At 37.5% G+C, this 19,366-nt stretch overlaps 4 protein-coding genes across 5 annotated transcripts; all 4 read left to right on the top strand.

The window, feature by feature from the left end:
* The first annotated feature begins 128 nt into the window (after positions 1–128).
* kctd6b (potassium channel tetramerization domain containing 6b) lies at positions 129–3,433 on the top strand. 2 transcript variants are annotated; one of them, XM_015033395.1, is made up of 3 exons: positions 129–483; positions 1,618–1,719; positions 1,797–3,433. In XM_015033395.1, the coding sequence occupies exons 2-3, from the start codon at positions 1,693–1,695 to the stop codon at positions 2,481–2,483; spliced, it is 714 nt and encodes a 237-aa protein (XP_014888881.1). In that variant the 5' UTR covers positions 129–483; positions 1,618–1,692; the 3' UTR covers positions 2,484–3,433. The 2 variants fall into 2 exon arrangements, with proteins under 2 accessions (XP_014888881.1, XP_014888882.1); XM_015033396.1 differs by lacking the exon at positions 129–483 and having other exon boundaries at positions 1,628–1,719; positions 1,774–3,433.
* A 981-nt stretch (positions 3,434–4,414) lies between these two features.
* uqcc5 (ubiquinol-cytochrome c reductase complex assembly factor 5) lies at positions 4,415–7,953 on the top strand. Its single transcript, XM_015033394.1, has 2 exons — positions 4,415–4,810; positions 7,174–7,953. The coding sequence occupies exons 1-2, from the start codon at positions 4,657–4,659 to the stop codon at positions 7,263–7,265; spliced, it is 246 nt and encodes an 81-aa protein (XP_014888880.1). The 5' UTR covers positions 4,415–4,656; the 3' UTR covers positions 7,266–7,953.
* Positions 7,954–11,041: 3,088 nt separating this feature from the next.
* On the top strand, positions 11,042–13,796 carry LOC106947997 (14-3-3 protein beta/alpha-1-like). The gene is made up of 6 exons (XM_015033392.1): positions 11,042–11,154; positions 12,197–12,498; positions 12,583–12,706; positions 13,127–13,290; positions 13,482–13,577; positions 13,667–13,796. The coding sequence occupies exons 2-6, from the start codon at positions 12,205–12,207 to the stop codon at positions 13,721–13,723; spliced, it is 735 nt and encodes a 244-aa protein (XP_014888878.1). The 5' UTR covers positions 11,042–11,154; positions 12,197–12,204; the 3' UTR covers positions 13,724–13,796.
* Positions 13,797–15,205: 1,409 nt separating this feature from the next.
* LOC106947998 (embryonic polyadenylate-binding protein-like) lies at positions 15,206–19,282 on the top strand. The gene is made up of 4 exons (XM_015033393.1): positions 15,206–15,778; positions 18,154–18,358; positions 18,868–19,061; positions 19,148–19,282. Exons 2-4 carry the CDS (start codon positions 18,166–18,168, stop codon positions 19,265–19,267), a joined length of 507 nt encoding a protein of 168 aa, XP_014888879.1. The 5' UTR covers positions 15,206–15,778; positions 18,154–18,165; the 3' UTR covers positions 19,268–19,282.
* Positions 19,283–19,366: the final 84 nt, after the last annotated feature.

The following is a 19,366-nucleotide window of genomic DNA, read 5'->3' as shown; positions in this document are numbered from 1 at the left end:
TATATATATATATATATATATATATATATATATATATATATATATATATATATATATATATATATATATATATATATATATATATATATATATATGCAGCCATGTTGGTTGGTGTGGGAGCTCCAAACTCGGGATTTCGCCTGTCTGCGCCTCATCAAATAGTCGTTTGGTGTCTCAGTTATGCAGTTTCGTGTTTTTTGCGACTGTGTAAAAACGGAAGTGTTATCCAAATCTGTGTGATGGGTGTCCCTTTCCGCTCGTCTCGCCTGTAACCCTTCCAGTGCTGTGTTTTTAATGCAGATGTGGCTGTAGTTTCAGCGGGACCTCCTCCCCTCTTTCACCCGCCTTGGCTGCATCCTGGAGTCGACCACAGCTGCCCCAGTGCAGCATCATCAGTGACCGCCTGTGTCTTCGGTTAAAATCTGACCCCAATCTGCTTTTATTGGCTGAGAAAAAATATTACCAAGCCCTAAAGTTGAGCTGGTAAGGCTGTGCTTCATTGCGGTCCGTTTATGCCCGCAGTTAGTTCGGTTCTGATCCAATTGTTGAGCTCATTTGTAACGGCGGCTAGTTTAATGGGTTGCTAGCTTTGTTAGCTTGTTAGCTAAAAACTAGCAGTGAGCTAGGCTAGCAAGGGTTGGGTTTAATATGTTCGGTTTTGTTTTCGTGTTTTATTGATGGCCAAAAAAGCGAAATGAACGATTAATTTGCAAAGATTTATAATTAAACTTTAAAACACACTTAAAGAGATGCTTATTGCTACTTTTCCCAAGCTTCTTTAATTTTCGTCCCAGCAAATGCATTAAAAATACTAGTGTGCAGCTTTATACGTAAAGAGCCAATGTATTATGATACTGCACCAAATAATATGCTGCTTACCCACATTATCATGTTCGTAAGACTATGCTTTCTGCTGACTTGTATCCACGCTCATACGGAGAATATTATAAAGGTTTGCATCATATCGAGCTGCCTTGTTAAATGTGGCACTTAGATTTTCCTTAATTCTCAACACTAGTTTCATGCAACTAAAATGAAATAACTGAATCTGTATCCTTTGGATGAAAAGAGATTTATAAAAGAGGTTGATACTGAAGGCAGTGCTGGATTCCATCTTCATGTGTTCTCCCCTGACCTGCTTTAGCCACATCAGCATTACTGCCCAGTGCTGCAGAGAAAAATTTGCAGTACATCTGGCAGGGCAAGCCACATGAGACTATTTCATTATGGTGTTTTTACAAACACTTTTGGTGTTATTAATATTTACAGTCCACTTTTCCTTTAAGAATAGTTCATGATATTTGTGCTCAGTAAGTGTTTGTTCATAGCATTTTGAAAACATATCTCCATATTTTTGATGTTTACATATTATTCTTAATTGAGACACATTTTTCTTAAGGGTCTTTTTAAATTTTTACTCTTTGTTTGTGATATGATTTAAAAAAAAAAAAATCAGTTTCACCACCAATTTTCTGGGTCACTCTGCTTGGGCTGATGATGTAATTTAACATACTTGCATAGTGAAAAACACAATTTGATTGACTTCTAAAGACCATCTCTAACTTGACCTGGCAGTCTATTGGTATTGGGCCTCACATCCTTCTTCTTTTCTCACAGGTAAAGTTAAAGTAAACCAACTTTAATCCCATCCTTCTCTGTTTTGGTTCGGACCTTGTGGGTATTAGTCTACAAATGGATAATGGAGACTGGGGCCATAGGGTAAGAGTTGAATGAAGTCCATTTTTTCGGTGTTAAAAACTTTCAAAATTGCAGTTGGTGTGTATTTTTCCTGACAGATGACTACACCTATTACCCTGAACGTGGGAGGCCACCTCTACACCACCAGTCTATCCACCCTCCAGCGTTATCCAGACTCCATGCTCGGTGCCATGTTCCGGGGAGACTTCCCCACAGCTCGTGACTCCCACGGGAATTATTTCATTGACCGCGATGGAACCCTTTTCCGGTACATCCTGAACTTCCTGCGGACGTCCGAGCTCACCCTTCCTGTTGATTTCACAGAAACGGACCTGCTGAGGAAGGAGGCAGATTTCTACCAGATTGAACCTTTGATCCAGTGCCTTAACGACCCCAAGCCGCTGTACCCCCCAGATATCTTTGAGCAGGTGGTGGAGCTCTCTAGCACCCGAAAACTGTCGAAATACTCAAACCCTGTTGCGGTAATTATTACACAGCTGACCATAACAACAAAGGTTCACGCCCTGCTAGAGGGCATTTCCAACAACTTTACCAAGTGGAACAAACACATGATGGACACTAGAGACTGCCAGGTGTCTTTCACCTTTGGACCATGTGACTATCATCAAGAGGTGTCTTTAAGAGTTCACCTCATGGACTACATAATGAAACAAGGCTTCACTATTAGGAACACGCGGGTGCACCACATGAGTGAGCGTGCAAACGAGAACACCGTGGAGCATCACTGGACTTTCTGTAGACCAGCTCACAAAGTCGAAGACTGACTTACGGCACAGCAGTTGTTGCTGGGACGTTACAGTGAGACTTATCTTTGTATTCCGTAAATCATTATAAAGCAAAAAAGAAAAAATCGTCCTCTGTTTTAATGTACTGCTGTTTTTTTATGTTTTGTCCTATATAAGAGAAGGCTTGCGCTTAATAGCAAGGTCCATGCAGCAAAAGTAAATTAAAAATATAAATTTATCATATGCGAAGCTATTTAAGGAAAATATTTCTTGAGCTCAACCCGCATGTAAATTGGCTTGGAGTATTTGGAGTCTACAAAACATCTCAGGTGTTTTCCACATGTCTAATGATGCAAAAACATGGTAATTTTGGCCAGAATTGAAAAAGAGCAAGTAATAAAAGTGATGCAGTTATTTGAGACACATTGCCTGAGTTTGGTAGCAGATCTTTGTTTCTAACACTAATTCAGTTAAAACCTCAATTTGTAGGAACAAGTTTAAAAAACATTTTTTTGTGGAAAACGTTTTCGTTTGCAAAAAATTTTTTCCCTCCACTGATGTGGAGTGTACTAACTAATTTCTGTAACTTGTATGTTTTGTCCAGTAGACGTCTGGTGAGTAAAATTAGACTTAGTCTCTTAGATCCCCTGTAGATCCCATAGACGGTACAATTAGGCCCCTTCATAGTTGATGCATGTGTCTTGTGTATGTATAATTTATGTATCTGCTGTGTGCACTTTATGATACTCTGTCATAATGTCAACAGTTATGTGTTTGATTATTCCTGCCAAAAATAAACCAGTTTGTGTATTTCATTTTAATTATTTAGCTCTATTGTTAAGATTTTTCCCTTATCAATGACATCTTGAGTTGCAACTCATAAAAGGGTACAGGCAATTTTAAAAATGTTTTTTCTTCTCTCATTGGATAAAAATAATGCCTTGTTTCAGTACAGTATGATTTCTAAGTAAAATATAAGTTGCTGTTTGTTGTTTTGGTGTCAATGTGTGTTATATATTTTACCTTAAAATAGATGTCAAGTGTGTTTAAATGCAAAATATTTTTTATGTTTGGGATAAAAAGCAACGGAGGAAAGTGAAAGTGAATATATATTTATTACACTGATCAGTCTCGAGTTTATTTTTCCGAATTTGGACAAAAACTTTGGGAAAAATAAGATATTCTGCTTCTGAAAGCAGAACATCTTGTTCCTCAAATTAGAATATTACATAAGATCTTTTTAAAAAGCAAAAATAGTCAGCATACTGAAAAGTGTGTTTATGCACTGTACAATTTTTGCATGGATCAGTGTGTTGTGGCATGTAGCCACAACACACTGTGGCTCCATGCCAGCACAGCGCAGCTCTCTGATGGGGAGTTGTGCTGATAAAGATCCTCAGGTTGCTTTAATAGTGGCCTTCACCTTGCTTGCATTATCAGTTCTGGTAAACTTCAGTTCTCAGGAATGTACAGAGATACTGTGGCCTTTGAACTGGGTGCTGATTATTTTGACAGTGTGAGGATCTGTGAGCAGGTCACAAGTCTTGCTGGAAATCAAATCATTTCCATAAAGCTTGTCAGCAGAGGGAAGCATAAACTTCTCTAAACCCTCCTCATGAACTGGTTTTATGTAATATTTAAATACAGATCATCAATTGTGAGTTACATTTGTTGTGTTTAAATTTAATTACTGGGATAAGTTCAGGTTTTTATTATATTTCATCCGATTTATTAAGATACACTTGTAAATTATGAGGTTGTTTGCTTTTATGACCCTTTAAGAAATTATTGGATTTTAGATTAAAAAGGAGTTCAGCTAATGTTTTTATATGTGCAAAATGTAATTTACCACACTGATGTATGTACAGAAACAGGGTCTATGACCTTGGAGCCTTCTTACAATTAGATTACCAGTGAGACGTGAACCAGTTCATAATTCACTCACGCGCAGCACACCCGGATGTCGCAAACTCCTTCCTGGTGCGTTCGTTTTAAACGCCATCACTGTTCTTTCCTGACGTGTCCGTAGCTCGCAACACACTCCGCCTATCTCATCTGACTCTTAAAACGAGCGCACCTCATCATTGCTCTCGTAACGTCAGTAAAGGACGCAGTAAAGGTGGCTTCCTCTGCTTCTTCGTTTTCAACCGCTCTAATGAAAACGCGGTTGTAGGAGTGTTTGGGAGGAGAAACACAAGCTTTGTTCGTCGAGATGTTTCACAGAAGTAAAACCATAAAAGGTTTGCTCAGTATTGTCCCTGGGAAACAACGACTAGGGGCGTACAGGTTCCTACCTATCTTTTTCTGCATTGGAGGAGTCATGGAGTGGATCATGATCAACGTGAGGATAGGACATGAAACTTTCTGTAAGTGTAAACACAAAGTCTGTAAGTGTAAACACAAAGTTCTTATGTACGTTTAACCTTGATGGGAGGGTTAGCATGTGTTAGCATTAGCAGTTCAAAACTCGATTTCTTTAAATGACAACTTGTCCCACTTGTCATATTACAGTTAATCATCTAAATAAAAGATTTGTATCTTAAGACAGTTGATTGATTAGTAGTGTTTACTGTAGTCACAATATTACACTTCCTTGCAGAAGTATTTATACGTTTATGGCTGTATATTTTAGGGCTGTAGCGGTAATCTCACGATAAGATACACGATATTCTGCCCACGATACGATATCTATTGTGGTATTCGGCAAACGATACAATTCAATACACTTTTGCGATTTTCTGAAAGATTTTAGAGGGACAGAGTGATTTTGGTGACATTTTGTGACCGTTATAGAGTTGGATTGAATTAATTTAACTGAAAACTGATTAAAAGCACCAACTACACAATACCTGACTCTGGTTGGACATGGACACAGACTTAAAGTCGACAGCTGGACAAAATGAATCAGAAAACATGTTTCTTTTAATTGAAACAGTACAAACTGTAGCTTACACGCATTTGTAAAGTAAATAAAGTGCATCAAGTACCCTGCTCTGAATAGTTTGATACCTTTTTAACCTTGACACTTAACATCTGAAGGAATCACTCTACGCCTGATGACCTAATCACTCTTCCGGCAAAGCAAGCAGTGAGTGAGCAAGGTGACAGTTGGATGTTACGATACTTGCGGATGAATATCAATTTTTTTCTTGGAAAGAAAATATCTATATATATCGCAATATCGATATTATTACACAGCCTTAGTATATTTGCAGTTATTNTCTGTGATGTGCAGCCTTTCTTACAGTATTTAGCTTCATCCATCTTCGATTCAACTCTATCTAGACTCTAGAGTTTTATTCCTTGCTAATGAAATGTATCCACACAGCATGATTCTGCCACTGCCACGTTTTACTGAGGGAATGGTGTATTCAAAGTGATGTCCAGTGTTAATTTTCTTCTACATGTGCTATTGTTTTATGTAGGACCAAAGGCTTAATTTTGGTTTTAAATAATGAGTCGTCATGCCTTAAATTTAAAAGTGGATTTCTTTTAAGAACTACATCCTTCTCGAAGTGCATCACTATTCCCATCTCTCAGCAAGCTCAAAGCAAAGTGCATCAAAGAAGATGATGCTGGTTACTGTGTATAAAGACTGAAAATGTACAAGCTTTCACTTTTTATATGTGCAGTGAACTGGAAAAAATAAAATCCTAATTTTAAAATTTGATTACCTGATCACTGCATCAACATTCACTCATCCACCAAAATATTGAACATCCTCGTATTTTGTGTAGCACCTCAAAAACTTATTTTTAAAATTTTTTTTAATAATAAAAGCAAAACATGAAAAATCTTGCATCAGCCAAGATAAGAGTTATCTGCAGGTGAATTCTGTACAGTTGGTTACCCAAAAAATGATTAGTAGACCATTACTGCTCAAACAAATGCTGTTTATAACTGGATGTAATTAGAACCGCTCTACAGATTGTGTCTGAACAGAATGAACATACAACAGATATTGTTGCATATCTTACAGTGGTGTAAAATGTTACCTCTCTAGTACATAAACTTCATACCAAGTATGTCAATAATAATTTTTTAGTAGTTTTTTTTCTGTTTTTGCACCTGTGATTACACCTAAACCTGGGAGAACAGAATAAATGAAAAGATGAAAAGCAATAAACCAGTTATTAAACCACCTCTGTTAACGCCGAACCACTCTTTTTTTTTTTTTTTTACAGACGTTCTCACTTATGTGGTTTGAGGAAAACTAACATGACTCAAAAGCCTCTTCTGATTTAAAAAAAAAATGAAACAGTGTTTTATCCTTTTGTACTCTGAGCCCTCTCCAAGATAGAGAGGAATGTTTATTTTTTTCTATGAGAAAACTCATTTTTTATTCCTCAGATTCTGGTGACTGCCTTTATGTTGTGTTATGTAATGAGGTTGTGTCTGAAAATGTGCAGGTAAAAAAAAAAAAAAAAAAGGTTTTTTTCTTTTTAAAAATCTGGCTAATCAATATAAAAAGTATCAGAAAGACAGCAAATATGAAATTGGATTCGACATATGCTGCAGTGAGTGAATCTGTTTGTCACTGCAGCTGGGTCATGTAAGTGGAACAGAGCCATTGTTAATGAATAGTAACACCTGTTCTTTTCCTGCTGTTCCACATTAAACACCCTAGGAAGTAAGGATGCCAAGTATCAGTCAGCTAAGTGTTTCACTGTATCCATAAGAAGGTCACACTTCACTTCTCATGTGTTCATTGTTTTTTTTTTCTTAACAGACGATGTCTACAGAAGGAAAAAATCAGAGCGGCAGTACCAGCAGAAGATAACAGACGGTCCCCTCGTACTAGATCAACATGGAGCCAAGTGAATGATGGTCAGACTTCACAAGAGTCGCCTAAGGACACACTGTTGGACTCAAACTCCCTCACTGGTTTCACAATTAAATCGCAAGCATAGAGACGCTCTGGACGAAAAAAGATGGTGGAAGAATCCCTTCCTTTTACAGGCTTTACTCTGTAAATACTAAGTCAAAAAAAAAATAAAAATTATCTTAGCGTAATATTATCGTATGTTTGAGGTTAAGACTGATTTAAGTGACAATGAATACTACTGAAGTAACAGAACAAAATATTTGTATCTATAATTTGAGATGTTGTATGGTTGAGGTCATGATAGTATAAAAATGCATCTCAAAACTAATCAGCCAAATTGTTCTTATTCTGTCTTTCATCCTTGTCCCTCATTCACTCAGTGAAATCGTGCGTTTTTATGTGTCAGTTGTGCCAGAGACTGCAGGCGGATGAAACCATTTGGGTATCCCGACAGCTTGATGGGGTTCCCATTCAGCCTCACACGGTCCAGGTTGGATCGTAGGTAGTGGCTGGTGTCACCTTTGCAGAACATCTCGTCTGTTATAGTTGAGATATTGTTGTTCTGTAAGAAAAAATTAAAGAAAACAAAAACATAACATTGGGATGTTGTGTAGCCTGAAGTGCTAAAAGGATTGGCTCTGTCTTTCTCTTCTCTTTAATAATAAATAAAATTGCATTAGACCATACATGCAGGTGAGTTTAGACACTGGTGTTAGTTCATTGTCTTCAAAGTCTTTTGAACAGTTCTACATTTTGTGTTGTTACAGTGACAAGGAAAATAATGATGGATGGCTTTGAACATATGCAAATAAAAAAATCTATAGCTTTCAGCATTGATCCCTTTTATTCAGAAACCCTTCAATAACATCAAATAACCCCAGTTGCATTCAGAATAATTCAAACTGAGTCACCTGAATAAAAATAAAGCACATACTCTGTGAAGGCATCAGCCAGTGCTACAATTGGAGCTTCTTCATCAAAGCATTTTCATTGTGTCAGAATGGCCCAGTCAAAGTCCAGACCTCTAGCCTACTTGGGCAAAGCTTAGCAATAGTTGTAATAATAAACGAAACTTTCATTCCCTTCATATGCAAAGCTGGGAGAAATGCACCCTGAAAGCTGTCAGCTATAGTGGCAACAAACGAAGGTTCTATAAAGAATTGACTCACGGAGGCTGAATAGAAATGTAGAGATTTTTCAGATTTTTATTTTAAAAAAAATATTGAAAGTCATTGTACTTATTTTCTACTTACAATTATGCACTACTTTATCATCAAATTTTAATGAAATACATTAAAGTTTGTGTACCAGTTTGACAAAAGGTGAAGTCCCTGGGGTGTGAATACTTTTACAAGGCTTAGCATGTAATTAATTCTATGTTACCCATGTCAGTAAAGTCTTGTTTGCTTATTTTTGTGATTTTGTTGAAATGTGCATGGAGGTATGCAGTTTCTTTCGGACACAGCCATCAGCTGATGGCACAGCAGCCAGGTCAGGGGGAAATCTTCTCACATTAAACGAATGCGCTCAGGCAGACACACATCAGACATGTTGGCAGCTCTGAAAAAGGTCACATCTGCTCTTTAGATTCTTTATACATGCCCAGACTGCCTAATGAACAGCCCAGCTTAGTGGTCTCACCAATGTCATAATGCTGTCTAGAATGTGACACATGTAGTTTTGAGGGGATCACATACTCAATCCTTTTATTGCATAAGGATCACAGTAAGAAAAAAAAAAGAAGTGGAAAACACCTCAGCAAGTGTTGCATAATCAGACTCTGAACAGTTTTCAAAAGGTAATTTCTTGAATAAATGTCACTGTTGGTCACCTGAACTGCTGCCACCTCGGGGTCCACATCGTCCTGGAGGCGGGAAAATTCACAATCTCAATCTAAAAGGGTAAAAAAGTGTTTCTCAGCTCTTCTATCACCCTCAAACTTGTTCTACCTGTCTATTTATTTGAATGGTACATAAACACCAGAAGACACTCACTACAGGTTGCCTTGCTTTCATGGATTCATCCTTTTTGCCAGATAAAGGTGTTGCAGAGAGAAAAATCGATGCAAAGATTAAAATCCTTGGATGCGTTATTGTCAGAGAGCCTAGTCAAAAGGATCGCTGCCTCCTCAGCTGTGAGCAGGAAAAAAATTCAATTCAGTTTTCTTTAGCTGCCAGGATATTACTGAGTAAGTAAAGGAAACAGACTTTTTAGCTCAATGAATGCTGTTTCTGTCACATTAATTGTCTGTTTTAGAACAAATAAAGTCTGAGATTAGTAAAATGTGGAGTGACTTAGAATGAGCTGGTAGGAGATTCTGTATTTAAAAATATAGTGGTTTAAATGTACGGTTTTGAAATATGCAATGCGGTCCTTTATTAAACACGGGACAGCAGCAATTATTACTACTTTTAAAATGCAGCATTGACTTTTAACCTTACAGTAATGTTAAGTGTAATTATACAGTTAAAACTGTATAACACTGAACACATAATTTTTTCTCATGGAAATTAAATCAGACAAATTTCGGTAGTCCATTTAGCAAAATTATTTATATTAGCTAAATGCTAAAATAATATACATTTTCATTTTCTTATAACTTTGACATGCTGTGACATTACTAAAGTTTTTGGGAAGCCCAGATGATTATTACATTTTAGACATCTGATTGGTTAGTGTTGGAGTGAATTAAAGTCTCAGCGAGCTTTACCTACATAAAGGAGAAATAAAAAAAGATATGCTGCCTTGTAATAAAATGTAGTTTTTGTAAATTAAATAGTTTGTATTTAAATATTGATACTAAGACTTTTGGCAGTTCTGGTGTGAAGTGTGATATGGAGAGTTGAAGCCTGCTTTGCATCAACACTAATGATGAATACATGAAGCAAAACGGGAGGCTTTATGTATCCAAACATTTTACTTTTCTGATAAAAAGTATTTGCCTATTCACATATTTTATTAACATCAAATTAGGTTCATAGCTTAACTAGGTACTTACTCTGTAGGAAGTATTTGAAACTGCTGTTTATCATGAATGATATGCATACCACCATTTTATTTCTATTTTTATGTTTTGCAAAAACAGGATGGATACTTCTTCTTCCATGGGATCTTGATATTTATGAAAGAGCACATTGCTTTCAACTTTATGGCAAGAAAATTGGAACAAAAGTAAAAATATTGGTACTTTTAGTGCCAATATGTCATGAAATTTCAATTAAATTATTCAAGGAAAAACCTGAAAATCTGCAAAAAGCCGCATTTGTTATTATATCTATATTTAAAAGCATTAACTTGACTCTTTATCATTTTTAGCTAAAGTTAAGAGCCATTGTATGGTGCCCAAAAAGCCATCTGCGGCTTTAGAGCAGGTTGGACACCTTGGATAGAGGATGCAGAAGACAGTACTAAATAGAGTCACATGATATGTTCGCTATGGTGACGCTTTAGGAGAAGAGAGAAGAGTCTAATTTAATAACATACAGACTTTAATTATGTGGATTTGAACAAACTTTCATGCTTAGAGAAATTTTGCAATCACACTCTGAAGTTAGAAATCAGTTCTATCTCAGTACGAGGCCTAGAAGATCTATTACAGATTATATAAGAAGTATGAAAACATTAAAAACATACATACAGGCTAATTTACTCGTTTTGAAACGGAAATAAGTTAACTTAGTCTTCGTAAACGATGTTTTATCTTCGGCAGAAAAGCGGCGCCTGCATTACGTAAGGCAGATGTGTGGTGAGAAAGGAGGAAACAGAAGTGCCAGTGTAGCGGAAGTGGTACTGCCCTGAACGCTGAGCGAGACGGAGGACGGAGGCTGAATCGTCCAGAGAGTGAAAAAAACGACAAAAAAAGCAGGATAAAAAGTCACCAATTTTGTAAGTGTAATTACCTAGCGCGTCTGAAAATCGCACGATAGCACTACCTTTTCATTGGTAATTCGGCGGGAGAAGAGCTGTTTTTCATCGTGTGCGGCTGGATCCTGTTGAGAAGCCATCATAACCGAGAGGCTAGGCTAGCTGCTAACCGACGGTCGGATTCCATGACACTTTGTTCTGACAGGCTCGGCAGCCTGGGCGGGCCGAGTCTTACAGCTGGGGAAAATACGTTAAAACGTTCACGCAGCTCACCGAATTGCCACGATTTGTTCTCGTCTGGTTTAACAGTTCCACAAGAAGAATCATTGCTGTCCCGTTCTTGTTTTAAATAATTTAACGTGGCCGTGGAAATTTTCTCCACTGGCCTAGCGAAAGGCAGCGGCAGCCAGGCGACGGTAGCTAGCCAACTGTTAGCTTCTCCATTCGCTTTGCGTTATCACGACAGATTAGCTCTCTGCGCGTTCTCTAGTCAATTAAGGACACACCCTTAAATGTAATCTAATAGAAAACTTAAACCACTTCTGGCGTATTTGTCAAAATAGTGTTAATATTGGGCCATTAAATACGGCAGCCCGCTAGCGCTACTAGCAACCTCAGGGGAGGGCATTAAAGGCTGACTCGGGAAAGCTTCGGTTGGTTTTGTAGATTGGGGGATTAATTTGAAATATATTGGCCCAATAAAACAGTCACGAGTGTTAAATATAAGCACCTTACACTTGTGCATGTTGACGAGTGAGCAGACATCAGGTTAGGGATGTAAGAGAAGAGTCAAGTTTGGGGAGCGCTACGAACGAGCTAACAGCTAAACCTTAGCTAGTGATGTGTATGGCTGACCCAGTTGCCAGGGGGCCCAGTTCAAACTTATACATCATTTCTGTATAACATAATGATTTCTACAATTATAGAGTTAGCAAATTGTTTTAATTTCAACAGAAAGTTATAATTATTCCATAGAAATGTGAACTGTCCACCTTAAAATATGATTACCCATGTGTACTGTTCCCATATCTAGCTCTTGACATTACCTCTTCTTTTTTTCCAGTCTAGAAAATGGATAAGAACGACCTGGTACAGAAGGCCAAGCTTGCTGAGCAGGCTGAGCGCTACGATGACATGGCTGCAGCCATGAAGTCAGTGACAGAGCAAGGCGCAGAGCTGTCGAATGAGGAGCGTAACCTTCTCTCTGTGGCCTACAAGAATGTGGTTGGGGCACGTCGTTCGTCCTGGCGTGTAATTTCCAGCATCGAGCAGAAGACTGAGGGCAATGACAAAAAACAGCAGATGGCACGTGAATACCGGGAGAAGATAGAAGCTGAACTGCAAGAAATCTGCCATGATGTGCTTGTAAGCGTTTAATTGTGAGAACTGTGCCCTTTCTTGTGTTCAAGGGGATGTTTCTAAACTGGTTATCTCATGTATTGTTTTCAGGGGCTACTGGACAACTATCTCATTGCCAACGCATCTGCTGCTGAGAGCAAGGTGTTCTACCTGAAGATGAAAGGCGACTATTATAGATACCTTTCTGAGGTTGCATCTGGGGAGTCTAAGAAGGGTAATTATATTATTTCAACATTGCTATGTGTAAGAATGTTTAACCTGACTTGAAAAATAGGGATTTGAAAGATGATTAAAACACTCATGAAAATCCTGATTCTCAAAAGTCTGTTTCAACAAAACAATTGCATTTTTTGTCAAACTGGAACATTTCTTTTAACAGAATCTTTTCTGCTTCAAAATTCAGTCACTTTTTTACTTTGGTAATATTTCCTTAACAGAAATCAAAGGAAAACACAAAACGTCTCATAACTTGAGTTGCATACTACATTAGCGTTTGAGATGTTTTTTATGTAAACTTTTTAAAGTATTGTGCTTAGACAGCATATTAGTTTCTTTGCTTTTTTTTGCTGCTCTCAGGTCTACTTTAAAAGTTTGTGAATAATCGACAATTTCATTTTTTTTTCTGCTAATACAGATACAGTGGATAACTCCCAGCAGGCGTACCAGCAAGCTTTTGACATTAGCAAGGGGGAGATGCAGCCAACACACCCCATTAGGCTTGGCCTGGCCCTCAACTTCTCAGTCTTCTATTATGAAATCCTCAACAACCCGGACAAGGCCTGTAGCCTGGCTAAGACGGTATGTGCCAAACCCTAATAACAATCTACTTCTAGTCTTTTATTTTATGTAAGACTATGGCAAACTGATTGACGATCAGTTTTAAATTTTACATTTTGGAGATGGTATATAAATCAGAGGAATTTAGACCAGCTATTTGTGGAAGTCTAAGTTTTGTTTTTGTGGATTTTTTAATTTTTTTGTTCTATCAGGCATTTGATGAAGCAATTGCTGAACTCGACACTTTGAACGAGGACTCTTACAAAGACAGCACCCTGATCATGCAACTACTAAGGGACAACCTGACTGTGAGTTCCATATTTGGGATATCCTGTGTGATCTTGATGTCTTTCCTGACAAATATTACTATAACTTTTCTCTTGCTTTCTTTCCTCAGCTGTGGACATCAGAAAACCAGGCAGATGAGGGAGAGACCGGAGATGGGGAAAACTAATGGAATTGCACTGTTAATCCACCTACACTCTTATCTTAAACACAGACAGCTTATATACATCCCCCCCTCCACTCCATCAGCCCCTCCCACTTCTGTATGACAAGCAGCCTGAATTGCTCCTGACCAACTAGTTTACCCCTCTCAGTTCACTGTGAGGTGACAGGGTAATTTTCAGTTGTTAGCAGATTCAGTCACTTTGTGGAAACATGTTGTATTGATTAGTGAGTCCATGTTGCTGTTGTTTTTGTCAGCTTCGTGTGTAGGTCTGTATGTAGTGAGCGTGAAAGTGCGAGCGAGTGTGAAATGATTGCGCGCGTGTGTGTTTCTGGGGGGGAGGGGGGTGTTGTGAATTCGAATCGTCCTTCCAACTTCCTTTGTCCCAGCTAGTTTGGTGTGCATTTTTCATCCCTTTTTTTTTTTGTTACTTTTCTTATTTGTGATTCCTCATGATATTTACAGGTTTTATTGTATGGTAATTAAACTGGCAGTTGATTTCCACCAAACACTGTGATGGTAGGCTTTCCATTTGCTTCACAACCGTCAAAATATTTTTTTTATTTTTTTTATTTTTCTTTTGTTTTTGTTCCAGACACGTACGATCCTATATTCAGTTAACTGCAATTCTGCTGTGGGCTCATACAGAAAGGAGGCAGGCTGTATTGTGACACTGACATCTTGGTGTAATATTCCTTGATCATGTTCACAAATTCAGTTTTCAAGTTCTAAGGGACCCCGTAAATTGTCATAATAGGTTTGTTCAGACATAAGACATTCCACATTATTAGGCATCTTGAAAACAGCAGTGCTCCTTATTGTTTTTTGAACTAAGTATAGATTGTCATTGTAGTTTTCTCACTGTTCTGGTGCTGCTTGATCTCAGTACAATGAAAATTGTATGCGTAAATGTGGTTCCATGTATTTTGCAAGATTGACTATCATCTGTATGTAAAACCTAAAGTAACCTTTTATTGATGTTAATTGAAAATGTCTTGCCACACTGTATCAACCCTGCTTGCAAAATATTCCTCTTAAAGCGGTTGTTTTCTCCAAAAAAGCTTTTGTGCCTGGCTTTCTCTTGCAGCCTCCTGCATTTTTTTTCCTTTTAAGGTAGCAGCATCTGCTTGTTTAAAATCTCATAGAACGAGTTAGACCACAAAAATATAAACCCTGACCTCAGTTTTTACCCAGGTGAATCTCTCGGCTGTTAAAGATAGCTGGTGGGAATAATTGCCTCTAAAAATCAGGTTTTAGAAGGTGAAAAGAAGCTCAGTGTCACAATACCATGTATCACCACTACATTCCACATTACTGTAGTTGAAGACACCATTCCACGTTATAGCTGGCGGTCTGTTTACTCTGACAATGCTCCAATAAATTGAAATCTTTTGTTGGGGGGAAAAAAAAAATAAAAAAATTATGTCAGTTCATTATTTTGCTTGATGAAAATGCAGTTAGTGAATGTGGAACGAAGCCTGTCTGTATATCAGGTATTTACTTGCTTTGTTTTTACTGACAAGTCTTATGGCTAAAATTTGCTTCTGTAACAGTCTATTACCCAGTGCACACACGTGGTTGTGAAAATTTAGAATAGCTATTAAAAAAGCAGTGATGAAATGGAGATAAACAATGGTTGGTGTAATTCTAGCTTTGTGTTTATGTATCTTAAAACCATTCTAGTTTCACTATACATGTAAGAAATAGGAAAGTGTCAAAGACCATTCAGTGAAATAAAGTTTCGTTTAAGATAAGAGGCAAATTACGTCTTTATTTCTGTTCACAAAGTCCTGTTAATTTTTTTAAATGTATCAAACGTGGCTTTAAATATATGGACTCGTTCAACTGCATGTATTTTTATTACTAAGCTAAGATCTAGTTTTTATCGCGGAATGTGACGTCCTTTCTGTCGGTGCCTTCTCACGTCTTAATTGAAATTACATTGCGCGGAGCAAGCGTGCAGGTGTTCGGAGATGCTAATTAAATCAAAACAAGCTGAGGTTCACGTGGAAAGTGTTCACAAACTGCTGCGCTGAATAAAAAGACATCCTCGTTTTAAATGTAAGTTTATCTAGTTTGTAACGTTAAGCTGTATTTATTTGTAGAACCTTGCTAGTTTCTTTCAGTGCGTGATGCGCACGCGGGGTAACGAAATTTAGCTAACGACTGTTTTAGCTTAATGTTTTTTCTATGATTGTTGCTTGTACCGTTAGCTACATCATAAAATTTTTAAATGTCTTTTCTTCCCCGTTTTTATGTTAAGAGAATAGTTTTATCAACATTTAAGCTGGAAATCTTCTTTCCACTGTTTAACTACTACGGAGTATCAGATTGCTTCTTTAGCGCTCTACGTTTTAATGTGAAATCCTCCTAATGTTACCAAAACGTTTCTAATTTTGAGTGGGGAAAAAAGGCTCCATTCAACAAATCTTTGTGAATTCGCTTTAGATTTAATTTATACCGAGGTGTCTACATAAGTGAGAATATAGTCAAGTTAATTTGTTCCAGCAATTCAGTAAAAAAAAAAAAAAGTTTATAGATCTAGATTACTCTGTTTTAAGCTTCCACTTAACACAGAGACATAGTTTTATTTTGATTAAGGCTCACAATAAAAACTTTATATTTAGGAATCATAAGCCAAATTGAACAAAGGATATCAATACCGAAATGTTGGCTCTTTGAAAGGATGTGTCTGTGCTGCTATATGCACTAACTATCTGGTCCTGCATGAATTACTACATCAATGCAGCAGAATGGATTCAGGAGGAGATCGGTCGCTGTAGGTGCACCGATTGCAGTTTTTTGGTCTATTGATTTTTAAGAAGCCTGGCCGCCAATTCCTAAATTTTTAGTGTTTGAAATGTTGCTAAATATAGCAAGAAATTAACTGAGCTGGCAACAGTGGGGTGACCATTGTCAAACGTGCAGACATGAACTGGTGAGTAGGTCTGTCAGACAAACCTCTCTCACAGCAGAGCAAAAAAGGACAGTGGTTGATAAGATTGTCTTTACATGTATCCACCAATCTACCAAAATTAAGAAAATTGGGGCTAATTTACTGGTGCATCCCTAGAATGAATACATGGTTGGTATGAAATATCCACTACTAGATGAAAAACAGTCTGTATTCTGAATTGGCATAATATTTGTCTTAATCCATAATAATATTATGCTATTCAAGGCATGTTCTTAAAGTTGCTGCTCTGACATGTTTTCAGTGGATGGTATGGTCGGAAATTTGTCTCATTGTTTTAAAATATGTATTAGTTCTATATTTTAAAAATGTAGCAAATTAAAACATCTACACATTGTGGTAATATAAGTTTTAGAAATATCTCATTCATTAAACAAAAACAATTAAGTAAACTATGAGTTATTGGGTAAGACCATTTTGCTTATTAATCAACTACAGTGATATATTTAATAAACCTGATATTGGTGTGTTTGACAGTGTGTGCAGATGCCACGTCTAGCATCTCCATAAAGGTAATCTTCGATGGAAAGTATGAGGTGATGTAAGATCTTGTGGTAGAAATCTTTGCCGAGTTTGGACTTTAGAAAAAACAGTGGCTTCACACAAGCAGCCACTGTTGCTGCATAAACCAGTGTCATGTTTAAAGTCTTCACACAGACTTTAAACTAAACATGCTTGTTTAAAGTTTCCACTCAGTGTGGAAACTTTTTAAACTAGACAAGTTTAAGCAAAACTTGGGTTCTGTGCTTTTTTGCTCTTCCTCTAGTTTCCTGGGCCTTAACTTCCAAGTGCAATGCAAAACTTATTTTTATCTCAAAAGCAGACTTTAGACAACCGAGCAACATTCACATCCTTTTTCCCCCCTCTGACATCTTGAGATTTAGGAGTGGCTTAATATAAGAAATATAACAGTTGTTCCCCACGTCCTGAACACATCTGTGAGATGTTTCCTCCCGAAGCACTGACTAATCAAGGTGTTCACCTTATTTAACTTTTTAAGTGCTTCTACTTAAAAAAGTTAAATAAGGTTTTCTTCACATTCCTGTCAAGACTGCAGCTCTTCCTTAATGGCCCAAATTAGCAGAAATAAATGTGTGAAATGTAATGATGAATGCATCTTCAGTGTGAGCATCTCTTATTGTTTCAAATGACCAAAATTGACATTTATGGAGACGCTCCAGCTTGAGGTCCACCTGTACTATATTTGTCTTCTAAGCGAAGCACAACTCCCAGTTTTCATAATTTACATTAGATGAAATTAGTTTTCCTTTTGCTAAGATAATCTCTATTTGGAACCACTCAAATGTTTGAACAAACCTAATTTAGAAATGGCAGGTGTGAAAATGTCACTGAGTGTAAGGTTACGAAATACTGAAGTAGAAGTAAAACATGCAATAGTTTCCCTAAAGTAAACTAGCAATGCGTTCTACTCTCTATAACCCCCTACTAATTTTTCATCCAGCTGGTACGCAACATGAATGGCAGTGGTCCAGCGTATCCTCTGGCCTCTTTGTATGTCGGGGACCTGCACCCTGATGTTACAGAAGCCATGCTGTATCAGAAGTTTTCTCCTGCTGGACCCATCATGTCGATCCGCGTGTGCCGGGACATCATCACCCGCAGATCCCTAGGATACGCCTATATAAACTTCCAGCAGCCAGCTGACGGTACATCCACCTTTATTGTTGCAAAACAGTGGCACAATTAAATATTTTAGCAAAGAAGTTATATTTATACTATTTTTCATATTGCTGTTTCTGTATTTTATGAGATTTACCTGCTTTAGCTATTTATAGCCAAATTCCTTCATCAGCATATCATCAGTGCTGCATAGGCATGATAATGAGGCATTCATTTAAGAAATGATGCATCTAAAAGTTGCAGGGTGATGGACTTGCTAATCCATATCTACAGAAATGTGAATAAACACAGCTGGATGTTGATTCAAAATCCCCTGGATGTATAATAACTTAAAGAAAATATGAATATTCATCAGAAATCTTGTTTTTATGCTTTAATACATGGATGCCCTTAATTATTTTGTTAAACTGAGCAAAGACAGACTGTAGATTAGAAAACCTTTGCTAGAGAGTACAGTATTGCATTTGATGTGTAGTTGTGGCTTATTTTTGATGCTTCTTCCTTCATGTTTTAATTTTTTTAAAATTATTTTTAGCGGAGTGTGCCTTAGATACGATGAACTATGACGTCATTAAGGGTCGACCCATTCGGATAATGTGGTCTCAGCGTGACCCAGGTCTCAGGAAGTCCGGTGTGGGAAACATCTTTATCAAGAACATGGATGAGTCCATTGACAACAAGGCGCTGTATGATACCTTCTCTGCCTTTGGCAATATTTTATCCTGCAAGGTAGGCCTTTTTTTTTTTTTTTCTTTGAAAATTGTTGTATAAATTTTCTTTTGTTAGCATGACTCAAACTATCTGGATTTTTGTAGGTTGTCTGTGATGAGAAGGGATCAAAAGGCTATGGCTTTGTTCACTTTGAGACTCAGGAGGCTGCAAATCGGGCCATTGAAACAATGAATGGGATGCTTCTGAATGACAGGAAAGTGTGAGTAAACTTTCACTGAAACTGCTTTTTGCAAATAAGTCCATCTGAGGGCTATAGACTCACTTGTTGCACTGGTGGCACTTAACTTTCTTTTTCAGTGAGC

Source organism: Poecilia latipinna, unplaced genomic scaffold (genome assembly GCF_001443285.1).
Source record: "Poecilia latipinna isolate Pla-1442-1.1 unplaced genomic scaffold, P_latipinna-1.0 Scaffold268, whole genome shotgun sequence".
Classification (NCBI taxonomy): Eukaryota; Metazoa; Chordata; class Actinopteri; order Cyprinodontiformes; family Poeciliidae; genus Poecilia; species Poecilia latipinna.
The sequence above is the reverse complement of the archived record's forward strand: the minus strand, read 5'-3'. Positions and strand labels throughout refer to the sequence as shown.

What these genes read in the sequence shown, in the direction of transcription:
- kctd6b (XM_015033395.1), top strand. Translation starts at nt 1,693, where the DNA reads ATGGATAATGGAGACTGGGGCCATAGG. An exon ending in ATGGAGACTGGGGCCATAGG is followed by an intron (nt 1,720 to 1,796) that starts GTAAGAGTTGAA and finishes TTTTCCTGACAG; the next exon opens with ATGACTACACCTATTACCCT.
- LOC106947998 (XM_015033393.1), top strand. Translation starts at nt 18,166, where the DNA reads ATGAATGGCAGTGGTCCAGCGTATCCTCTGGCCTCTTTGTATGTCGGG. An exon ending in CTTCCAGCAGCCAGCTGACG is followed by an intron (nt 18,359 to 18,867) that starts GTACATCCACCT and finishes AATTATTTTTAG; the next exon opens with CGGAGTGTGCCTTAGATACG. An exon ending in GCAATATTTTATCCTGCAAG is followed by an intron (nt 19,062 to 19,147) that starts GTAGGCCTTTTT and finishes GGATTTTTGTAG; the next exon opens with GTTGTCTGTGATGAGAAGGG.
- uqcc5 (XM_015033394.1), top strand. Translation starts at nt 4,657, where the DNA reads ATGTTTCACAGAAGTAAAACCATAAAAGGTTTGCTCAGTATTGTCCCT. An exon ending in GATAGGACATGAAACTTTCT is followed by an intron (nt 4,811 to 7,173) that starts GTAAGTGTAAAC and finishes TTTTCTTAACAG; the next exon opens with ACGATGTCTACAGAAGGAAA.
- LOC106947997 (XM_015033392.1), top strand. Translation starts at nt 12,205, where the DNA reads ATGGATAAGAACGACCTGGTACAGAAGGCCAAGCTTGCTGAGCAGGCT. An exon ending in AAATCTGCCATGATGTGCTT is followed by an intron (nt 12,499 to 12,582) that starts GTAAGCGTTTAA and finishes TATTGTTTTCAG; the next exon opens with GGGCTACTGGACAACTATCT. An exon ending in CCTGTAGCCTGGCTAAGACG is followed by an intron (nt 13,291 to 13,481) that starts GTATGTGCCAAA and finishes TTGTTCTATCAG; the next exon opens with GCATTTGATGAAGCAATTGC.